This window comes from Thamnophis sirtalis, unplaced genomic scaffold, assembly GCF_051295495.1.
Source record: "Thamnophis sirtalis isolate CommonGarterSnake01/CBP01778 unplaced genomic scaffold, rThaSir2_p1.2 scaffold_5, whole genome shotgun sequence".
NCBI lineage: Eukaryota > Metazoa > Chordata > Lepidosauria > Squamata > Natricidae > Thamnophis > Thamnophis sirtalis.
Window position 1 is genome coordinate 113,449,565 of NW_028261385.1, and position 20,054 is coordinate 113,469,618.

Here is a 20,054-nt window from a genome sequence, read left to right on the forward strand (position 1 = left end):
TTGGTTGTGCCATTTAGTATATGCTGCTCCTGCCTGCATCTTACATTGTGCCGGTATGATATTGGACTATCTCTGGGGTCCCTATGCATAGTCTGCACCTTAGATCCTATCTAATATGGTAGACCCATGCTTCTAAAGAACTGATGTTTTAAGCCTTTTTCTTATGCTGCTATGATCAGTGCCTCGGTGCTATCTTTTAAATTTAACCCTTTCCAGCCACTGGTCCAATTTTCTAATTTTATAGAGAGAGAGAGCATTCATGTTATCTCATTCATTTAAAATTATATCTCTAATGCATAAATCAATATATAATTTGTTTATAGTTTCACCTACATAGCAAAGCCTTCAATAGAGTTGCATTCTATTTTTTTAATATTTCAAGTACTGTCAAGCACAGGTGAAATGTGACACTGAGTATCAAAATTAACTCTAGAAGCTCCAAATTCTGAACCAAAACCTTTCGTTAAACAAGGTACTGAAATAAAATTCATATCAATTTTAACACTAGAAATTTAAATATATAAAATGGATACCATAGATTGAAACATGCTTTCTATATAAGACATCATGAGTACAATATAGAGATCACTATCCAAGAGTGTAGTGGGGATCCAGAGAACCACTGCAGGTGAATTCAAAACTCTGGGCATCTTTTGTATTTCTCCTTTGAACAGATCCATCTCATTCCCAAAGATGCCTTATTATAAACTGTAAAACCCATGTTAAATATCTCACCTTTGGTCCAACTGTGCCTGGAAATCCTCTGTCTCCCCGTTGTCCGGAACATTTGCATGGGACTCCACAACATGATCTTTCTGCAATATTGTCCTGAATAAAACAGACTACTAATTAAGTAAAAAATAGATTATTAAAATGCACATATGTGCACAATATTGTTCACTGTTACATTTGTGCAATATTGAGCTTTAACTGAAATAATAGCTTGGAGAATGAAAAGAGTACTGAAAACACAGAGGAGGAGAAATATTATCAATATAGTAATTGATCATATGTTGAAAAATAAATACATTTCTCAAAGATAACAGTGCTAAAACAGGCTGAAAGATAAATATATGAGCCAATTAAGGACTTCTCCACAAAACTCTAGTGGGCAGGGCAAGAGACAGAGAAGAGACCTTTTCTACTTTTTCTGGTTATAAAGGCTACTTTGGGGGTGGGGGGTCTGGCAATAATTGCCCTTTCATGCTTGGAAGATTCTGTCAATGTAACTTTATAATAAAGTAGAATTGGCTCATCAGGCGTCTCCAATTTACCGCAAATTGCCAATACCAATCTTTCAAGAATGGATACACCCTAATCTAGAATGTATTATGTGGGAAGATTGAGGGTAAGTCAGGAATCCAAGAAATTGGATTCCTGGAATATTTAGTGGGGCTGTGCACACTTCTGCTTGGAAAGGTTAAAGGTCTTGCAGAGAACATGGAGATGCCAAGTAACTCCAAAGCATGTTTTCACTTTCAAATCTGAAATACAATGCAACCCTAGTATATAGTTAGATAAGTTGTAGTCATGCTATATCACAGAGTGCTCTTGCAGCATAAAAGAGGGGAAATTGGCATACAAATCAGAGAACTGCTGGTTCATATTTTACCTCTACCACAGTCTCACCCGGCAACCTTTAGCAAACTTCTTTCACAACTTTAATGTCCCTTTTCCTCAACTGTATTATGGAATTAACAACAGCGATGTACCATACTGATTTGTAGGAATATACAAAATGTCTCAGTTCTAACATAGGTTCTAACAAATTCAGGAATTTAGCAGACTTTAGTCTGCTGTACAGTAGCCTTCAAATTAGCTTTATTGATTTATCCATCTGGGATATTGATTTGGCACAGCAGTTTCCCAATTCAATAATTCTGGACAAGGGATGAAGTTTTCATCATATTTTATTCAAAGATAACAGCCACAAATAGCCTTTGCAATGACCAGAAAGATGTGACAGGCCGGCGGAGGCTATTTAAACAGTATCTGTGTAGTAATTGTTCAGGCCATTCACTAATATAGAAAATGTTATATGAGAAGAACAAATAACATGGCTTACATAAAGGTCCCTTCCTCTTTGAGGGAACTGCTTTGGTAATTTTTAACTTTTTCATCTCTGACCTTCACAGAAGTTACATTTTATGGACAAAATGTAGATTAGGTATCATAAAAAAACCATGATTACATTTCTTCAAAAATGTAATATTGTTACATAATAGGTACTTGCAAATATATATCCATAATGGCATTAAGAATAAAGTATAGACTTCAGTTATTTACCAATTGCTCTGTCACTTCAAAGTCTAAATCCAGCTGATTCACTAGGAGAGGTTTATTATAAGTAAAGCCACGTCCAAATTCCAGTTTCATTGCTTCTTCAAAATTAGATACTGGGTCCAACCCAACAAGAATAAGAGCCTTGACACCTAGAGAAGATAGGAGGGGGGGGATCCATCTTGAATAATTGTTCATAATCCCTGAAGGATAATGTTCATCCTGTATTCTATCTTGTTATCTGAGAAAGGATTAGATAAGTTGGTTCTATTTAGCTTCTCCCCCTTCCACTTCATTTCTCAATGTTAAATCTGTTTTATTCTATAATCTCAAAAAGGCCACCCAGCAGCTATGTTGAATGCTGGTTCTTTGTGGCACAGCACTTTCTGGATGGGACTTAGAGGAAAGCGGCAGGTCACAGCTACTAAATTGATGCTCAAGAGACTCTTTCTCTCCCAGCAAGAGAAGCAATTGCAGACTTGGAGAACATCTCCGCGAGCGACCGAGGCTTGGCAAGGGATGGAAGAAGCAGCTCCAAGATCTCCACTGCAACACTTTCTGGATGGGACTTCTCACAGGTAAGAAGAACCATCCAGTCCATTCCCAAATCACTTCAGCCCTCCTCTCCCCTCAGTTTAGTGTGGCAGGCTGCAGGCTGAATAAATTGCTTCAGCCCCGGGAGGCGGTAGCTTGAGGCCAGAGGGGGGCAGCGGCATGTGGATGGAGGCCCAGGGCAAGACTGGAGCCAGGGAATGGTGCATTCCCCAACCCAGCTGAGGCGGGCACCGAGTGGGCAGTGGCTCCAGGGCAAGTCCAGAGCTGGGGAATGGCATGTCCCTGGGTCTCAACCCAAGGCAAAGGACAAGCAGGTGGCATGCTTACCTTTGGTGAGCAGAGCAGGTAAGGCATGGAGATTAGGTGGCCGGTTTGGACCACATGGCAAAGGGAAGATACTATATAGGGCAGGGTGGGGTGGGTAGGGTGGGGCTAGCCAGTGGTCGATTTTACCAGTTCTGCGAATTGTGCAAAATCGGAACAACTGGTTCACCCAAACCGGTCCAAACTGGCTGAATCCCACCCCTGGCTTTTAGGTTATTCTATATTCATTTATCGGAAAGACTTGATCAGTGTGAATATATGTATGTAATCTCAGAAATCCCAACTAAAATGAATTTTATGTCAGTATGAAATAAAGCCTTATAAAACATACCGTCTTTCTTTAGACTCATTGATGCAGTTGCCAGTGGTCCCATAGCACCATCAATGCCATCAGTTAGGTGGATCACCACCTATGAATGAAGAGCTTTGTGTTACTAAAGATAAGTTGTGAAGTGCTCCTCAGTGAAAACATCAGCCAGTCACTGATTTGATATTCAAGAATGCCCCGAGGCTCTTAGATGTAGGCAATTAACAATTATACAGTGCTGACACAATGACTTTTTGCAAGGCAACACACTAAGCCCAGTTCTTTAAATACAATTGCTACAAATTATTATAATGTATATACTGTACTTCCATACACTCTCCCCTTTTCTTCTCTGATTCCAGTAGATCAGTTCAGCTGGCCAGTTTGGCTGGTCTAGCCCTGCAGGTGTAGACTCCTCAAAGTCACATACTATATGCATCAGTGTAGCCTAGACACTCACAACTATTTGTTTTACTTCCACTATTACAGCAGGACATACATGACACCACACAGCAATCACCTGCGGTGCGGGTTCCATAGAATGATATTTTGATGCAGCAAAAAGATTTTCTTTTTCAAAATTGAAAAACAAGCCAACATTTACCTTTGTACTTCCAGTAGGAGCTGTTTTAAATTTATTCTGGTAAGACTTGAGGGTGTCTGCTGTGAGCACATATGGTCCATCATTTCGCAAGGCTTGGAACTTTTCAAACAACTCCGGCTGATACTCTGAGAAATCAAAGGCTTCTACAATTCCAGAGGAAGTCTGTGCCAGAAGTGCTACACGCACTGTGGGTGCCTGGTTGGGAGTACAACTAATTTTCTGCATTTGACTGATCCTGTTCAGAATATCTTCAATTGATGATTCCAGCATTCTTTGTACACTGAATATGTTTTGCCCTTGTACAGTATTTGAGACATCAAATCCAAGTATGACATCCAGATTGCAATCTAGAATAGAAAAAATGGCAAATCTATCAAACATAAAGTAAAGGGAAAGTGGCATGGGGAAAAAGACACTGGAGACATGGAGGCTGCTTGGAAAGATGGTTTATTTGTGGACAGGACCACATGGCTTGAGTCCTGAACAGAAAAAGTGATCACATGCTTCAATGTTGGTGTAGAAAAGAGAAGGAAAGACTGAGATGCTGAGTCCTTGGTTTTATCCTTCTCTGGCTTTTGATTTTGATTTTGTATTCTGATTGGTTGTCAGACTCCCATGGGGCCATGCAGGGGCAACTCTCTAGGCTGCGTTTTGAATCCAGGTTTGGTTGAGCTCTCAGATGCCATGTGGTGAGTTGGGTAAAGGGCCAATATTATCATGCCTTAATCCCATCCCCCTCTGGAGGTGAAGTGGAGAAGTCTTTATTATGTTAAGGGACTAGTTGGGCTTCTTAATGGCCCATTGACAAAGTGGGGATGGGCAGGAAGCTACAGGAAGTTATTCTGTCTTTAAAACATGTTTCTTTCTTTTCACATCCAGAGAAATATTCTGCCTTTTCAATATTTCCTAGGATATTTCATTTTTCTGGGAGAGGGCTGGGTGATAACTTCCTACAGTACCATGTAAAAATAAGTATCTAAAAGTAATTTCTGGATTTCTAGTCAAGAATAGCTGCTCTGTTTGCACTATTCATTAATATCCAGAAATACATCACTTGATCCAACATCACACTATGATCAGCTTTCTATGAAAAATCAGACAGTCTCACCATTTTGTGTTATTTTCCCCCAAACTGGTATTAACATAGAAAGACTTGAGAGACCGCCTCCTGCCAATTACCTCCTTGCGACCGATTAGATCGCACAGATTAGGCCTCCTCCGAGTCCCATCTGCCAGTCAGTGTCGACTGGCAACTACACGGAGGAGAGCCTTTTCAGTAGTAGCTCCGACCCTTTGGAACGATCTCCCCGTGGAGATTCGTACCCTCACCACCGTCCAAACCTTCCGCATAGCCCTCAAGACCTGGCTATCCCGCCAGGGCTGGGGATAAAAGTCACAATCCGTCCCCACCCGAATGATGAATGGTGTGTATTATTTTTTATTTATGTATTGTTTTATGTTTTATTGTCTTGTACTCCCCTCCCTATGTATTGTAAGCCACCCTGAGTCCCCTCAGGGAAAAGGGCGGCCTATAAATAATAATAATAATAAAACCTAAAACCTAAAAACCTAAACCTAAATTTGTGTATTAATAAATAGCTACACTTAAAAATGGACTATAGAACATACAGGTAATCCTTGACTTACAACAATTTGTTTAGTGGCTGTTGGAAGTTATAATGGCACTGACAAAAGTTGTTTATGGCTGTTTTTCATATTTACAACCTTTGCAGCATCCCCATGATCAAGACAATGAAGAAGCCACATTCACTTAACAACTGCAGCAATAAAGATTGTAAAATGGGGTAAAACTCACTTAACATGTCTTGCTTGGCAACAGAAATTTTGGACTCAATTGTGATCATAAGTTAAGGACCAAGAAGAAGGGCCTTCTCTGTATTGGTTCCCTCCCTGTGGAACATCATCTCACAGAGAGAAGATTGGCCCCCATTTTGACACTCTTTCACAAGGCCCCGAAGATCTGGTTTTTACAACAAGCCTGGGAAACTCAGAGTGGGATGGATCCCATCAAGTCACTTTTTGATTGACTAATTGTTGTCACCAAGCAGTAGTTTTTGCTTTTTATTTATTTATTTACATTGGGTTTTTATCTTTGTACACCACCTGGAATCAGTGAGAATGAGTTGGGTGGCCATATAAATTTTCTCAAATGCAAATAAATAAAAATACCACCTATACTTGCTATTATGAAGTTGAATATTAAAATAAGAGAAACAAAAGGCAAGGATTGCTGCATATATAAATTATAGTACGGTGTTGTGTAGATCCCTAAATGTAAAATAAAGCAAAAAACAACAACCAGCAACACAAATTGAATAAGATTTTCTTTACCTTTAGAGACTTCCACCACACCACGACATAATTGTTCTCTCATGACATCATTCAGGGTCACCAGAACAGCCTCATTGAGCTCCGAGAGGACCTGGGGAGTTGAAGCCCTAAAAGCTGTTGTGGAGTCACTGGAGAGCTTAGTAATTTCATTCAGGTCAATGTTTTTCACACCAACTGCAAAGACCTTGACCCCCGACTGAGACAACCCTAAGACTGCTGCCTCCCCATCGTCTTCTGGCTTTCCTGCTGTTATAATGAGAGCAATCTGAGGGACATTCTGGTCTTTCCTGCTGCCAGCCTCCTTCACAAAATGTTTTGCTTGGATATGCTTGACACCTGCTCCTGTGTTGGCAATTCTGCCTCCTTTGTACGTTATCTTCTTCACTGCTTCTAAGATATGCTCTTTGTCAGAGAAATCCCTCAGAAAGAATTCATCACTCACGTCAGAGTTGTATTGTACTAAACCAACTCGAATGGAATCGCCTTCATCATAAATAGCATCGATTAAGTCATGTATAAATTCAACAACATTGGGGAAATTGTCTCTCCCAAAATTGATAGAGCTATCCAGCAAGAAGACAATATCACCTTGTTTTTTATCAACTAAAAGATTTAAAAGGAAAAAAAACAGGTATTAGGCAGTTCATTTTAAGACATTTTGCTTTAATCAGTATGACTAGAAATGTTCGTGATTTCTGTATTCACAGAATTCTCAGATATAACTTGTCATTGTTATTGAGAGCAATCATAATGTATTTTCTGAATAAGCACTTTCACAGTGAATAGCACTTTTCCTCATTCTCAGCTTTTGATATCTTATTGGTGAATAAGCTAAAACTGTATTTCAAGGGACCAATTCTCTGCACTACTAGGAGAAAAGAACATAAGAACATCTCCTACCATGCAAAAGTTTATTGAATCCCATTTTTAAAACAATATGTCAAGATGATCAAGTACATCTATTAAATCCAGAGAAAGTAATAAGCTACGGCAATTCAAGGTCATGCAGAGAAAAGGAAAAGAGCAATTTAGAGAAACGCCTCTTGCCCCACTTAAAATAGATCAGATAATTTACAACCGGCTGGTGGACTGGTACAAAAAAAAAATAAACTGGTTTTGAATGCTAACAAAATAAAGGAGATCATTGTTAATTTTAAAAAGAGCCAGCATAGTTATACTCTACTTTGTATCAAAGCTACAGCTGTAGAGGTGGTCAATAGTATTAAGTTTCTAGGGGTGCAGATAACTAACAATCTGACAATCTCTTTATATGTTATGTTTAGTGAAGTGTGCAAACCAGTATTTGCATTTTCTGTGTCGGATGAGGAGAGCATTACTTGGAGGTAAGGCATTTGATAAACTACAACTTACTACTTGTTAAGATAGAAAAACGTGGGTTAGACAGAATCCACCAAATGGATTCATAACTGGCTGATCAACCTCATTTGGCGTGCAGTCCTCAATGGAACTGCATTTACACAGAGAGAAGTATGCAGTGGGGTACCCCAAGGCTTTGTTTTAGGCCCTGTACTCTTCAACATCTTCATCAATGATTTGGACAAGAGGATAAATGGGGAACTCATCAAATCTGCTGATGACACCAAGATGGCAGGAATAGCCAACACTCCAGAAGATAGGCTTAAGACACAGAAGGGTCTTGACAGACTTGAATCTAACAAAATGAAGTAGTATTACTTCATTTTGTAGTATCAAATAGATGGTACCTTGCTCAATAGTAGTAACTATGAGAGGGATCTTCGAATCCTAGTGGACAATCTTTTAAATATGAGCCAACAGTGTGCTGCAGCTGCAACACAATTCTAGGCTGCATTAACAGAGGGATAGGATCAAGATCACGTGAAGCAGGAGTGTAAAACTCGATCGTGTCGTGGGCCAGATCATGATCTATTGTGATGTTTTTGTCTTTGAGAGCTGGGGTGGGCATGGCCTGTGTGAGCCATATCTGGCCCACAGGCCACCAATTTGACAGCCCTGAAATGAAATGTTAATACCACTTTATAATGCCTTGATAAGGCTACACTTGGAATACTGCATCCAGTTTTGGTCACCACAATGTAAAAACGAAGTTGAGACTCTAGAAACAGTACCGAGAAAAGCAACGAAGATGATTAGGGGCAGTGGTGGGATTCTTTTTTTTACTATTGATTCTGTGAGTGTGGCTTGAGGTCATGTGAGTGGGTGGGTGGTGATGTGAGTGGGTGGGCGGTCATGTGAGTGGGTAGGCATGGCCAACTCAATGTCACTCCCACCCAGTCACATGACACACACACCCCAGCCACACCTACCCATATTTTGTGGCTCCCAGTGTTTTCTGTGGGAAATGGGTCATGTGACTGGGCATGGCCAACTTGATTGGTCTCACCGTTAGAAAATTTCTCTGTAATCCAACTCACAATAAAGTAGCACTGTTCCAATATTTAGAATAGAATAACAGAGTTGAAAAGTACCTTGGAGGTTTTCTAGTCCACCCCCTGCTTAGGCAGGAAACCCTACACCACTTCAGAAAAATGATTATCCAATCTCTTCTTTAAAACTTCCAGTGTTGGAGCATTTACAACTTCTGGAGGCAAGTTGTTCCACTGATTAATTGTTCTGTCAGGAAATTTAAGGGGCTCCTACAAAATGAGGGAGTCAATCTATTTTCCAGAGCACCAAAAGGCCCAACAAGAAACAATGGATGGAAACTAACCAAAGAGAGAAGCAACCTAGGACCAAGGAGAAATTTCCTAAGGGTGAGACCAATCAACCAATGGAATAGTTTGCCTTCAGAAATTGTGGATCTCCATCACTAGAGGCTTTCAAAAAGAGTGAGGGAAGTACACCCCAAAAGGACAGTGCCAAGAACTACTAAAACAATGCAGAAAACTTAAAACAACCATTCCCCCTTTAAAAAAAAGTCTGAAATGCTATAGGGGGTTGGACTAGAAGACCTCCAAGGTACCTTTCAATTTCTGCTATTCCTTTCCATTTCATTCTAACACTATTTTGAAAAAGATCTTTCTCCTTCTGTCCTGGCCATGTTTTACAGAAGCACAACTGAGAAGGTTTAACAAACTGCATCACTGTTTGGTTTGGTGGTAGCAGTGCTGTTGATAGAAGATCCATACAGAGAGTGGTAAGGACAGCTGAGTAGATTATAGGAAGCTGGCTTCCTGTTAGTCAGGATACTGCTTGGTGGAAATTGGAAATTGGTGTATAACCAAGGTGCAGATCCACATTTGCTTGGCTCATCATCAGTGCAGGTCACCGGCCTCTTTCTAACATGCCATCTTCTTCCCTTCTTAGCCCTTTGCAGATTTAGCCTTACCTGTGTTTTCTAAATACAGTTCAAAACTATTTATTTCCCCAAGCAAAGCAGTCTCCAGAGCATATGGTTTCTGGCACTTCATTCTATTCTAGTACCAAGGCCCCTCCGCTCTAATGACTGGTCACTGCCCTAGGCAGCCATTTCAACTTGAATTGCAGAACTGAATATGTTCTCCACCTTTTTTCTATAATCTTCAGTTGATCCATCAGTGGCCCATTCAGTGAATGAACTATCCTCACCAGTGGTGGGTTGCCAATTTTTTTTACTACTGGTTTGGATGTGCGCAACGCTTCTGCACATGAGCAGAAGCATCCAGGGGGGGTGGAGCCTTCCGCCACCACTACCACCAGTTCACTCAATCCAGGCTGAACGAGGAGCAACCTACTTCTGATCCTTACCTCTCAAAGTTCATGTTCCATTCAACCCATCCACCATTTTGGCTTCTGTCCAGGCTGGGTGACCCATGCTTCCTTACTTTTCTATCATCTGCCCACAGGATTTCACCCAGATCTCTATCAGAGGCAAGCAGCTTAGGCTGCAAGGCAGAATTACCCAAGTGGTCTAGATTTGTTGATTAGAGATGGGTAATTTCATTACCTTGTTTACACAAAAGCAACTGAACCTCTAATTAAACATGCAAAAAAGTACAATGTGAAAACTATATTGATCTTTGAATGTTATAATGAAAATTGAATGCTGCATTTTTAACTTTGCCTTTTCATGCAATAGCTGTGTTGCAAACTGTCTATTTTATTTTATACAAAACAGTGGGTTGACTCCAGCTAAAGGTACTATTGAAGTGAAAACAGAAAGCAAGCTTCATTTTCATACACCTATTTCTTTAAATCCCCCTGAATATTATTCCAACTCCACAGTTTCATTTAAAAATAAAAGACTGACCTGGGATAACCTCTGTAGGTAGTTCAGTTGGCACTGGTGTTGTGAAAATTCCTGCAACGATCCGTTTTTCTATTACTGGGAGCTCAGTAAAATCTCTCACAATAAATGCAGTTTGGGGATTGCTGGTGATCCTTTGCAATTCCGCACTGTCTATTTGTCTTGTTCCAACTCCCAGAGTACTAATCCCAGAGTTCTGCACCAGAATAGATGGCCTGCTGATATCATCCTGGGAGTTCCCTCCAAGCAAGAGAATTAATTTCTGGGGGACTCCATCTTCTCGCCTACTTCCTGCTGATCTGATAAAGAGAGTCTTCATGACATGGTCCAGAGCTTTCCCAACATTCCGGGGAGAACCACCTTTGTGCCTTAAGCGTCGTATGGCTTGTAGCACACTCTCTTTGGTCGGGTAGGCTTTTAAGTCGAACTCGGGAAACACTTCATTGCTAAACTGGACAACAGCAATTCTCACTCTGCTTGGTTGGATATCTAGTTTCTGGACAATCCGGAAAATGAAATCACGAATGTGAGCAAGTCCATCTGATCTGACATCATCAGAGCTGTCGACAAGGAAGACGATGTCCATTGCTTCACCATCAATGACTACAATAAGGAGTGGGGAGAATGGGAAAACAGAATAAGACCAGCTTTTTTTCTCACAGAAAGGAGTTCATGTTTAATATATAGCTTCAACCCCTGGCTAGCTCCTGTCTCAGTGAAGAGAATCTAGGGTAGCAGCAGTCGAGAATTTAAAGTCCTGTCAGTTGAGAGGTAAACCTGGTCCAAAAGGTCCAGTGGTCAAATGGTTTATCTTCATCTCGTTTTTTTTTTTTATTTAATCAAAAACACCTCTTACAATTCTGTTTGGTGCTTTGGATCCCTGAAAATGTGGCAACCCTGGTTCCCAAGTGAGATGGTGGTCATGCTGATCCCAATACAGAAATAAAACTTGGCTTGGGCCTAGAGAAATATTACAGCTCTGTCTTGCCAAATGCCAAGAATGATGCACCTCTATGCTAGTCACTGCAACAAGGAAGCAGGAAAGATAGGTAGATGATGGGGCAATGTTCTATGCAGACAATCCTACAAATCACCTTACCTGGAGGGCGACTTGTATCAGTAATGATTTTCCGTATCTGCTGGGTAGTTAATGTTGTAATATGGGTTAACATTTTCTGTTCCAGACTAGGTAGATCTTGGTAAGTTGATACTTGAAATGCATAATCAGGACTAAGTGCTATTTTGGCCATTTCCTCAGGATCCACATTCTTTCCAATAGGAAGTGGAGCCACACCAATCTCTTTGATCTGGTGTACCGGGTTCTCTGTATCATCATGAGGTCGGTGGGAATAAAGAAGGATTAAAAACTGAGGTGCTCCTTCCTCTATGCGGCTCCCAGAAGGTCTTGTAAAGATATTCTTTGACACATATTCTAGGGCAGAACCAAGGTTCACTTGCCTCCCACCTCTGGGATTAAATCTTCTCACTGCAGCTAGCACCTCCTCCTTGGTAGAATATGCATTCAGCAAAAATTCAACTCTGGGATTATCACTGAATTGAATTACAGCTACTCGAGTAGCATCTGAACCCACATTCATATTGTTTACAAGCCGTTCGATAAATTCACGAATTGAAGGGAATTCAGACAGTGCAAACTGAGAGCCATCAATAAGGAAAACGACGTCTTTCTTTGTATCTGCTATACAACAAAAAAATGATATTAGATTACAGTCAAAATTATACTAGCAAATAAATTCAACATGGTTAAAGGAATTAATTAGCTAATATTAACAGCCACACAGTACAAAATATTATTAAAAGGCTATAGAAAATTTACTATGAAAATTTGATTGGAAAATAGTGTTTCTGATTAAATTGATAAATGATGTTTATAATTTTTACTTACTTTTTTCTATTGCCTATTTCTTCCATAAAATTCTCAAAATACGTAAAGGATACCCATATATACTCTTTGCTTTACTAACTATGCAATTGTTGAATCATGTAATGTATTTTTATTAGAACTGAATGTATGTAAGACTTTTCCAGAGCATTTGTATCATAGAAACAAAAATATCGATTGAATAAAATATTAACAAAAATCAATGTGATGGCTTGAATCTTACACTTCTGGAAATTCTAGTCTATATTAGCAGAATAATTGTTTGTGGTGATATGCAACTCCAGTTAGCCTAGAATCCCTCTGAAATGGAATACCACATAGTATCAGCTATTCTACTGCTATATGCAGGAGACTATCATATTCAATATATAGAAGACTATCATCATTATAAAGGATATTTGCCTATTTTTCTATGTCAATATGCATGGGAAGTCAGTTCACTAGTAAAGTTATATGCATCATTTTTGTATCTATAAATGCATTCAAGCATGACCTACTCCCTGTACAAAAAAATATTTAGAAAAGAAAAAGAAACGTGACCTAGGAATGTAACCAATAATTATTTAGTCACTCCAATGATTTGATTATGCAGTGGTTATTTAACATTTTCTGCCCCATTTGTAAGCAGGGAAATAGTGGGGAAACTATTCAGTAAATTTCTCCAGGAACAGAAGAGGTTATCCAATATATCAGTGTTTTTCAACCTTGGCAACTTGAAGATGTCTGGACTTCAACTCCCAGAATTCCCCAGCCAGCATTCGCTGGCTGGGGAATTCTGGGAGTTGAAGTCCAGACATCTTCAAGTTGCCAAGGTTGAAAACAACTGCAATATATAATGGGGTTCATTGATGGCAATTGAAGCGGTAAAATTGTTTCCTTGTTTTCTTCCTCCCTCCCTTCAATACTATTCTTTCATTGTGTCTCACTGCATCTGGAAGAACAGCAATTTTAGTGGACACCTGGATGCCAGTTATCATTTTTTTTTATAATGACCAGAACTATTATCCTTTCTGGGCATTATGGGGAAAAATAGTGATTGTATATTTTTTTTTAAAGGAAAATTCTTTACTGGGCTTATTTATGGAAATGAGAGGTGGGGGATTGAGAAAAATAAAACCTCAAGAAATGTTCATAAGGATATGGCTTTTGGCTTTACTAATTATATGGTTCTAGAAATGTGATTGTGTCATTCAGAATTGTGAAGCGAGCAGGCTGTTGAAAATAATGCTTTTTGAAAAGCAAGCAGCAATTAATTTTGGGCAGCCCATGTTCCTTATTTGCTTTGTTTATTTTAACAATTTGCAGTTTATTATACTGCAAATTACAGTATAATAATTTTAAAAATTCCCCTGAACCAAGTGATGGAAAAAAAATCAGCTCAGAGACCAATGCTTCTATTTCTGCCCTGGTCAGTTGGACGAGTCTGAAATGAGTTGCTATAAGGTATTCAGTCCACTAATACCAGAAACAAGGAGAGCAATTTCAGAAACAAAAGAATTTGTCTGCAGCTCAGTGACATCTGCATTTTCAACGCCAATACTAAAAGGATCATCTTCAGAGCCAAGGAAGCTTTTTTGACATCATCTCTTGTCTTTTTAGCTGACAGCAAAATGAGGAACTATGGGACACCTTCAGATATCCTGCTTCCAGATGGGCTCAGGAACACATCCCTAACAAGTTAATTAAGGGCTGTCCCTGTGTTAAGTGAAGAGCCCATAGGATCTCTGGATGTCCTTGATCATCTCAATCTTGTCACAGAGTAGTCATCTGAAAGGAACTCCAGACTGATAGTATTAATGTGCTGGGCCACAGCAACCTGGACTTTATCAGGGTCAATATCCAAACTATCAGCAATTCTTTGTACAAAGGTATTAAATTCTGTGGAATTACTTCTGCAGCCATCTGAATCCTCTATCAGAAATACATCATTCTTCTTCTGAATTTCAGATTCACAGATTCAGAAGGAAAAAATGAGATTCATCTTCACATCAATCATTTCTTAGAATGTGTTCATGTTTATCTTTTGGTGGATTAACTTTGCTTGATCTACTAACACAGTTAAACAAAACTGGGAAAACAATGAATGAAAAGGCATCATAAAGGAACAATGACATGAAACCCAAAGATGTTCATTTCAGAATTTGCTGATAGGCCAGATGGAGAATATGAGACCTAGTAGTTTCTCAGATGAATCTTCTGCTATTGAACTTGAAGAAATTATTTGACTTGAAATAACATTGTGTCCTTCAAAATACAACTGATTTTTGATATTTTCAAATTTTCTTTTCTCAGCTCTCTACATTGCGTAGTCATTTCCCAATGACTCTGCTCTGGATTGTTGCTTTCCTGATGTCATCTGCAGCAGGATCACAAAGAAGGTAGAGCTGGTACATTTCTACCCCGAAATATTTCCCAAGGAATGTTGCTTTTCCATTACTACGGTCAGAATAAAGCAGCTTATTTACAAAGAGTCCATGGGAGAGTTGGTAATGAGATTTCCTTCCCCCAAATGATTTCGTATTTCCACAGCCCTGACAAATTAACACTAGATACAAGTTTCAGGGCTGAAAATTCTTTAATTTCTGAGATTCCTAGAGTCACTGAAATCTTTATTCGCATTGGTTTTCTTTTCTTGCACTTATTGACAACTGGGGTTTTTATGTGATATTGTGAAGCCCTGATTGAATCTTCTGTTATTATTTTGAGATGACATTATTAGAAGTTTCATGGGTGATACATTTCTGTAGCAAAAGATATCCCTGGAAATTTCCCAGAATAAAATTCCTAAAAGGAGAACTAGCTAGCTTTTCCCATTTCAAGTTTATTGACCATGAAAATTGGTCCTGAACTTTGTTCTAAATTTGGGTTCACCCCACAATGGTTTGTCAGTTTTCAGCTGAGGAATATGTTTGCAATTTTGCCAAAGTATATTGGTTTCAGAATTATATCTGATTACCTATGTGTCACCTTTTGACTGGTTTTAGTAGGCTGTAGAAAATCAGATCTTTCAAATCACTGAACGTATGTTTGATTGCAGTAGGGTAACACTCCAATCAATCAATCAGTCTGAATATTTAAAAAATAATGAACATCAAGTGATAAATAAAAATAAAGAAATGTACCTTGAGGTTTAAGTTCTATGGTTTTCAACAGATTGACTAATTCATGTTGTATGTCTCCAAGTTGAGAAATGGTGTCAACCTTTAGAATGAACTGAGGGGCATAAACTATTTTTTCTAATTCAACTGGATCCGAGGTCTTGGTTTGGATAACAAAAGGAATCACACCAGTTTGTTTCAGGGTATCAGCACTTTCATCCACAGTATCATCTGATCTCCCAGCCACAAGAAGAACCAGGAATTGTGGCACGCCTTTTTCAATCCTGCTCCCAGCATCTCTTACAAAGATGTATTTTACAGCATAATCTAGTGCAGCTCCAATGTTCAGTAGCCTTCCTCCTTTCATCTTCATCTTTTTCACTTTCTGAACGATTTCTATCTTGGATGGGATGTCAAAGTTGAACTCCACATTTACATTGTCACTAAATTGTGCTAGAGCTATTCGTACAGCATCTGGCCCCACATTCAGGTCAGAAATAATTTGGGCCACAAACTCTCGAACAGCAGGAAACTGGCCAGCCATGTTCATTGAGCCATCAATTAAAAATAAAATATCAATCTTGTTTTCTGGAATGAAGTGAGGTAAAGATATTCAGTATGTATCATTTTATTACAGAATTTCTATATATATATATATGTGACAAGAAATCCAAATCACATTTGATTAGTAAGAAATATAATTTGACTCAGGTGATCACTTTGGCATCTTTGATTACATCTTTGGTACAAGCTTCCACAATTGAAGAAAAAATGACATGGCATCAGAGGAAACTGTGGAATCATAGAGTGATTTACAACTTTGAAGGAAATGAACTCTTGGCTCCTTAAATGGATTATGCATATTACATTTCTAGTGGGACTCATTATATGTATGACAGCACATCACTCTACCACCTCTCCAATGCTTAAATTTTTCCTTGACTAGTAGACTGTTTGCTTTTTTTTATCAAGGAGGCTATAATATAAAAGTTGGGATCTTTATCACTTTAAGGAATAAGGTTCTTCTTACAGTATTATATTAATAAGAAAAAGAAATGCCTATTCCATATAAATATATTTTGTTGTCCTTCAAAAAAGATATATGCTGCTTTCCTTGTTGGCATCTGGTCATTATCTATATTTTCCCAATGTATTTTTAAGGAATAATGCTTCCAGATACCAGTGTTTCTAAGAACTGATTCATATATGCATATAATTCCCTTGACAGTAAAATCAATAAGTAAGTTTGCATTTGAAAATGAGGCATTACCACTTTACTATATTGAGCAATAATATTAATTCTGCAAAGTTTTTCTTCTGCAAAAACATAATTGTTTTCAGCTCTTTTGCAGACAGTTGAAGGGAATAATATTTCATATTGGGAAAAGGGACTATATTTTTAAGGATGTGATATGAAATCTCTTGTTCTTTCACTCTCCTAATATTTAAAGCCCCTTGAAAGCATTTGCACCATTCAGGACTCTTCTCATAAAGCTTCCACTTCAGAATATTTCTTTAATTTGTATGTCCACATATAAATGCAGAAGGGCTGAGTGGCAAGAAGTCTCCATGGAAAGAGACCTGCAAGCAATGATCTTAAGATTTTGGTAAGAAATTAAGATTATTGGCATTCCTATATTTATAATTTAAGCTCCTCCTGTCAGTTGCTCAAAAGGCTTGAATCTAAGATGGCTTAAGAAAAAACCTTCTGGACTAAGACATTTTGGTAATGGCATGTGAGATATTCAGTCTGGACAACAGGCTGTTGTGTTCTCCCACTGGACAATTCCCCTGCTGCTGGGCCTTTCTGCTTCTCTCTGTTAGGAAAGAGTTGCCAATCACTCTCTTTCTTGGGGGGTGTATGCATATAATAACAATAATAAAAATTATATGATGCTGGACCAGTGGGTGGTGTTTTTCAATTTCCTGGACCACGGTTGAGAATCAGGGACTGGCCCAAAGTTATTCACTGTGCCATCTGTGCCTAAAAGGTAGAGCAGACCCTCGCTGTCCCACTCCTGACCCATAGCCATGGCACTGACTCCAGTTATTAATTTAAGATATAAAATGTCAGATATAATAAGATACAATTAGGTAAAGATAAAGGTTCCCCTTGGATATATGTGCTAGTCATTCCCAACTCTAGGGGGTGGTACTCATCTCCGTTTCAAAGCCAAAGAGCCAGCACTGTCCGAAGACATCTCCATGGTCATGTGGCTGGCATGACTAAACCCCGAAGGCTCACAGAACACTGTTACGTTCTCACCAAAAGGGGGTTCCTAATTTTCTACTTGTATTTTTACATGCGTTCGAACTGCTAGGTTGGCAGAAGCTGGGACAAGTAACGAGAGCTCACTCCGTTACCCAGCACTAGGGATTTGAACCACCAAACTGCTGAACCTTTCTGATTGACAAGCTCAGTGTCTTAGTCGCTGAGCCATCACATCCCTTTGAAGATATAATTAACAGTTCATAAAATTAGTATCACTCAAAACATATCTGTATGATAAAAGTCAATGTAATATGAAAAAATCAAATTACCTGTTGATATGATTGTAATGTCTTCCACATCTCCACTAACATATGTTGTTAATGGACTAATCATTTCCTGTGGTAAAGCTGGCAGAGAGCTGAATTCATCTTTAAAATATACTATTTGTGGATTAAATGCAATCTGCTGAAGTTCTGCTAGTTTGGCATTCCTAACCCCAACACAAAAGGTGAGCACTTTCGCACGAGCTAAGGCATTGGCAGCATCTTGGAAGGCATCAGCAGATGGCCCTGCCGCAAGGAAGACTAGCACCTGAGGGACATTCGAATCTTTCCTGCTCCCACCTGCTTCAATGAAGTGATTGGAGCGCACAAAATCTAGTGCAGCTCCTGAATTCAGAATTGACCCCCCTTGCAGTCTCAACTGCCTCAGACGAGAAAGGACATCTTCCTTGGTTAGGAAGGAGTTTAAAAAGAATTCTGTTTTGGGGTTCTCACTAAATTGTACTAGGCCGATTCGTACATCATCAATTCCAACATCAAGGGAATTAACTAGGTTCACAAGAAAGTCACGGACATATGCGAAGTTGTTAATTCCAACGTTGGCTGATCCATCCAAAAGAAAGACGATATCTCTTTTGGTTACAACTGCAGTAGAGCACAGAAAATAACATGAGACTTCATAGAAAAACATACCAGTATTGGTCATGTGTGCATTTGCAACTGTGGTACACACATGTATACCTCATTCAAGAGACAACAAGACTGGACAGGACAGGACAGGACAGGACAGGATAGGACAAGACAAGACAGCCATGAAGAGAAGGAAAGAAGAACCAAGAGGAGTATCAAGAGCCATCCACCGCACAATTAATCAAAACATACCAACTACATTTTAAAATGTGATATTTCTCAGATTTCCATTTGCAAATAATGACTGCTAACTGCATGTGTGCATGTGGAACTGTGTAAAGATTATTTGATATTAAGATTCTATCCCCTGAATTCAGTGGAGAATATAAGTGGGCTAGAAAATTTTCCAAAGACTCTAATCATCTGGTCAAATAAGGTCAATTGGAAAATCTTCACCTGTAGGTTTAATTCAGTTTGGTTAAAGGTGGTTAAAACATCAGGCTACAAATTGGGGGACCTTGAGTTCTAGTTCTGCCTTAGGCACAAAGTCAGCTGGATGACTTTGGCCCAATCACTTTCTCTCAGCTCTAAGAAGGAGGCAATGGCAAACCAGTTCTGAAAAATTTTGCCAGGAAAACTGCAGGGACTTACCCAGGCAGCCTCTGAAAATCAGACATGATTGGGGAAAAAATACGTAAGTTGGTAACATGAATTTTTCAGGATTGAGTGCTCTGCTTTGACCATTTAATGTTCAAAGGGCTAAATTTCCTGCCATGAACTGGGCCTATTTCTACCCCTTTACCAGTTGAAAACTTGAATTTTATCTATAAATTTTTAGATCACAAGTGAGCCTATAACCATGTTACTAGGCATGGACCATGCCATAGAAAGTCAACAAATACAATTTGCAATTAATCCAATTTTAACAGATGAGTTTTAGATGGGATTAGATAACCATAACACATTGGATCATCATTTCAGAATTGTAACTTACCTAACAGTTGCATACTCCCATGCAATTTCCCTGACCTTCCCCACAACTCTGTCACAGCCTTCTGCATCCCTGTGCACTCCCATGCACTTTCCCCAACCCACACCAGACCCCTTGACTCGTACATCTTGCACACACCTATGCATTCTCCCTGAGTCATATGGTACACTTTACATGCTATTGTGCAGTCCCGTCCCATCCCCCCCAATCTGCATGGCAACTTTCACACAATCCCATGCACCATCCTAATCTGTGTGGTACCTCTTGCACATCTCTGCATACTCCAACACAC

General features: G+C 39.2%; 1 protein-coding gene across 1 annotated transcript in view; it reads right to left on the reverse strand.

Moving 5' to 3' along the window:
- Nucleotides 1–20,054, reverse strand: part of COL6A3 (collagen type VI alpha 3 chain) — a 128,678-nt gene that overhangs the window by 58,946 nt on the left and 49,678 nt on the right. Inside the window, exons 6-14 of the mRNA XM_087716595.1 lie at nucleotides 18,190–18,786; nucleotides 15,673–16,236; nucleotides 11,747–12,346; nucleotides 10,651–11,250; nucleotides 6,423–7,025; nucleotides 4,071–4,417; nucleotides 3,491–3,569; nucleotides 2,287–2,432; nucleotides 736–828 (exon numbers count right to left, since the gene is read on the reverse strand). Of these exons, the coding sequence (XP_087572721.1) occupies nucleotides 736–828; nucleotides 2,287–2,432; nucleotides 3,491–3,569; nucleotides 4,071–4,417; nucleotides 6,423–7,025; nucleotides 10,651–11,250; nucleotides 11,747–12,346; nucleotides 15,673–16,236; nucleotides 18,190–18,786 (3,629 nt within the window). The remainder of the gene's footprint in view (nucleotides 1–735; nucleotides 829–2,286; nucleotides 2,433–3,490; nucleotides 3,570–4,070; nucleotides 4,418–6,422; nucleotides 7,026–10,650; nucleotides 11,251–11,746; nucleotides 12,347–15,672; nucleotides 16,237–18,189; nucleotides 18,787–20,054) is intronic.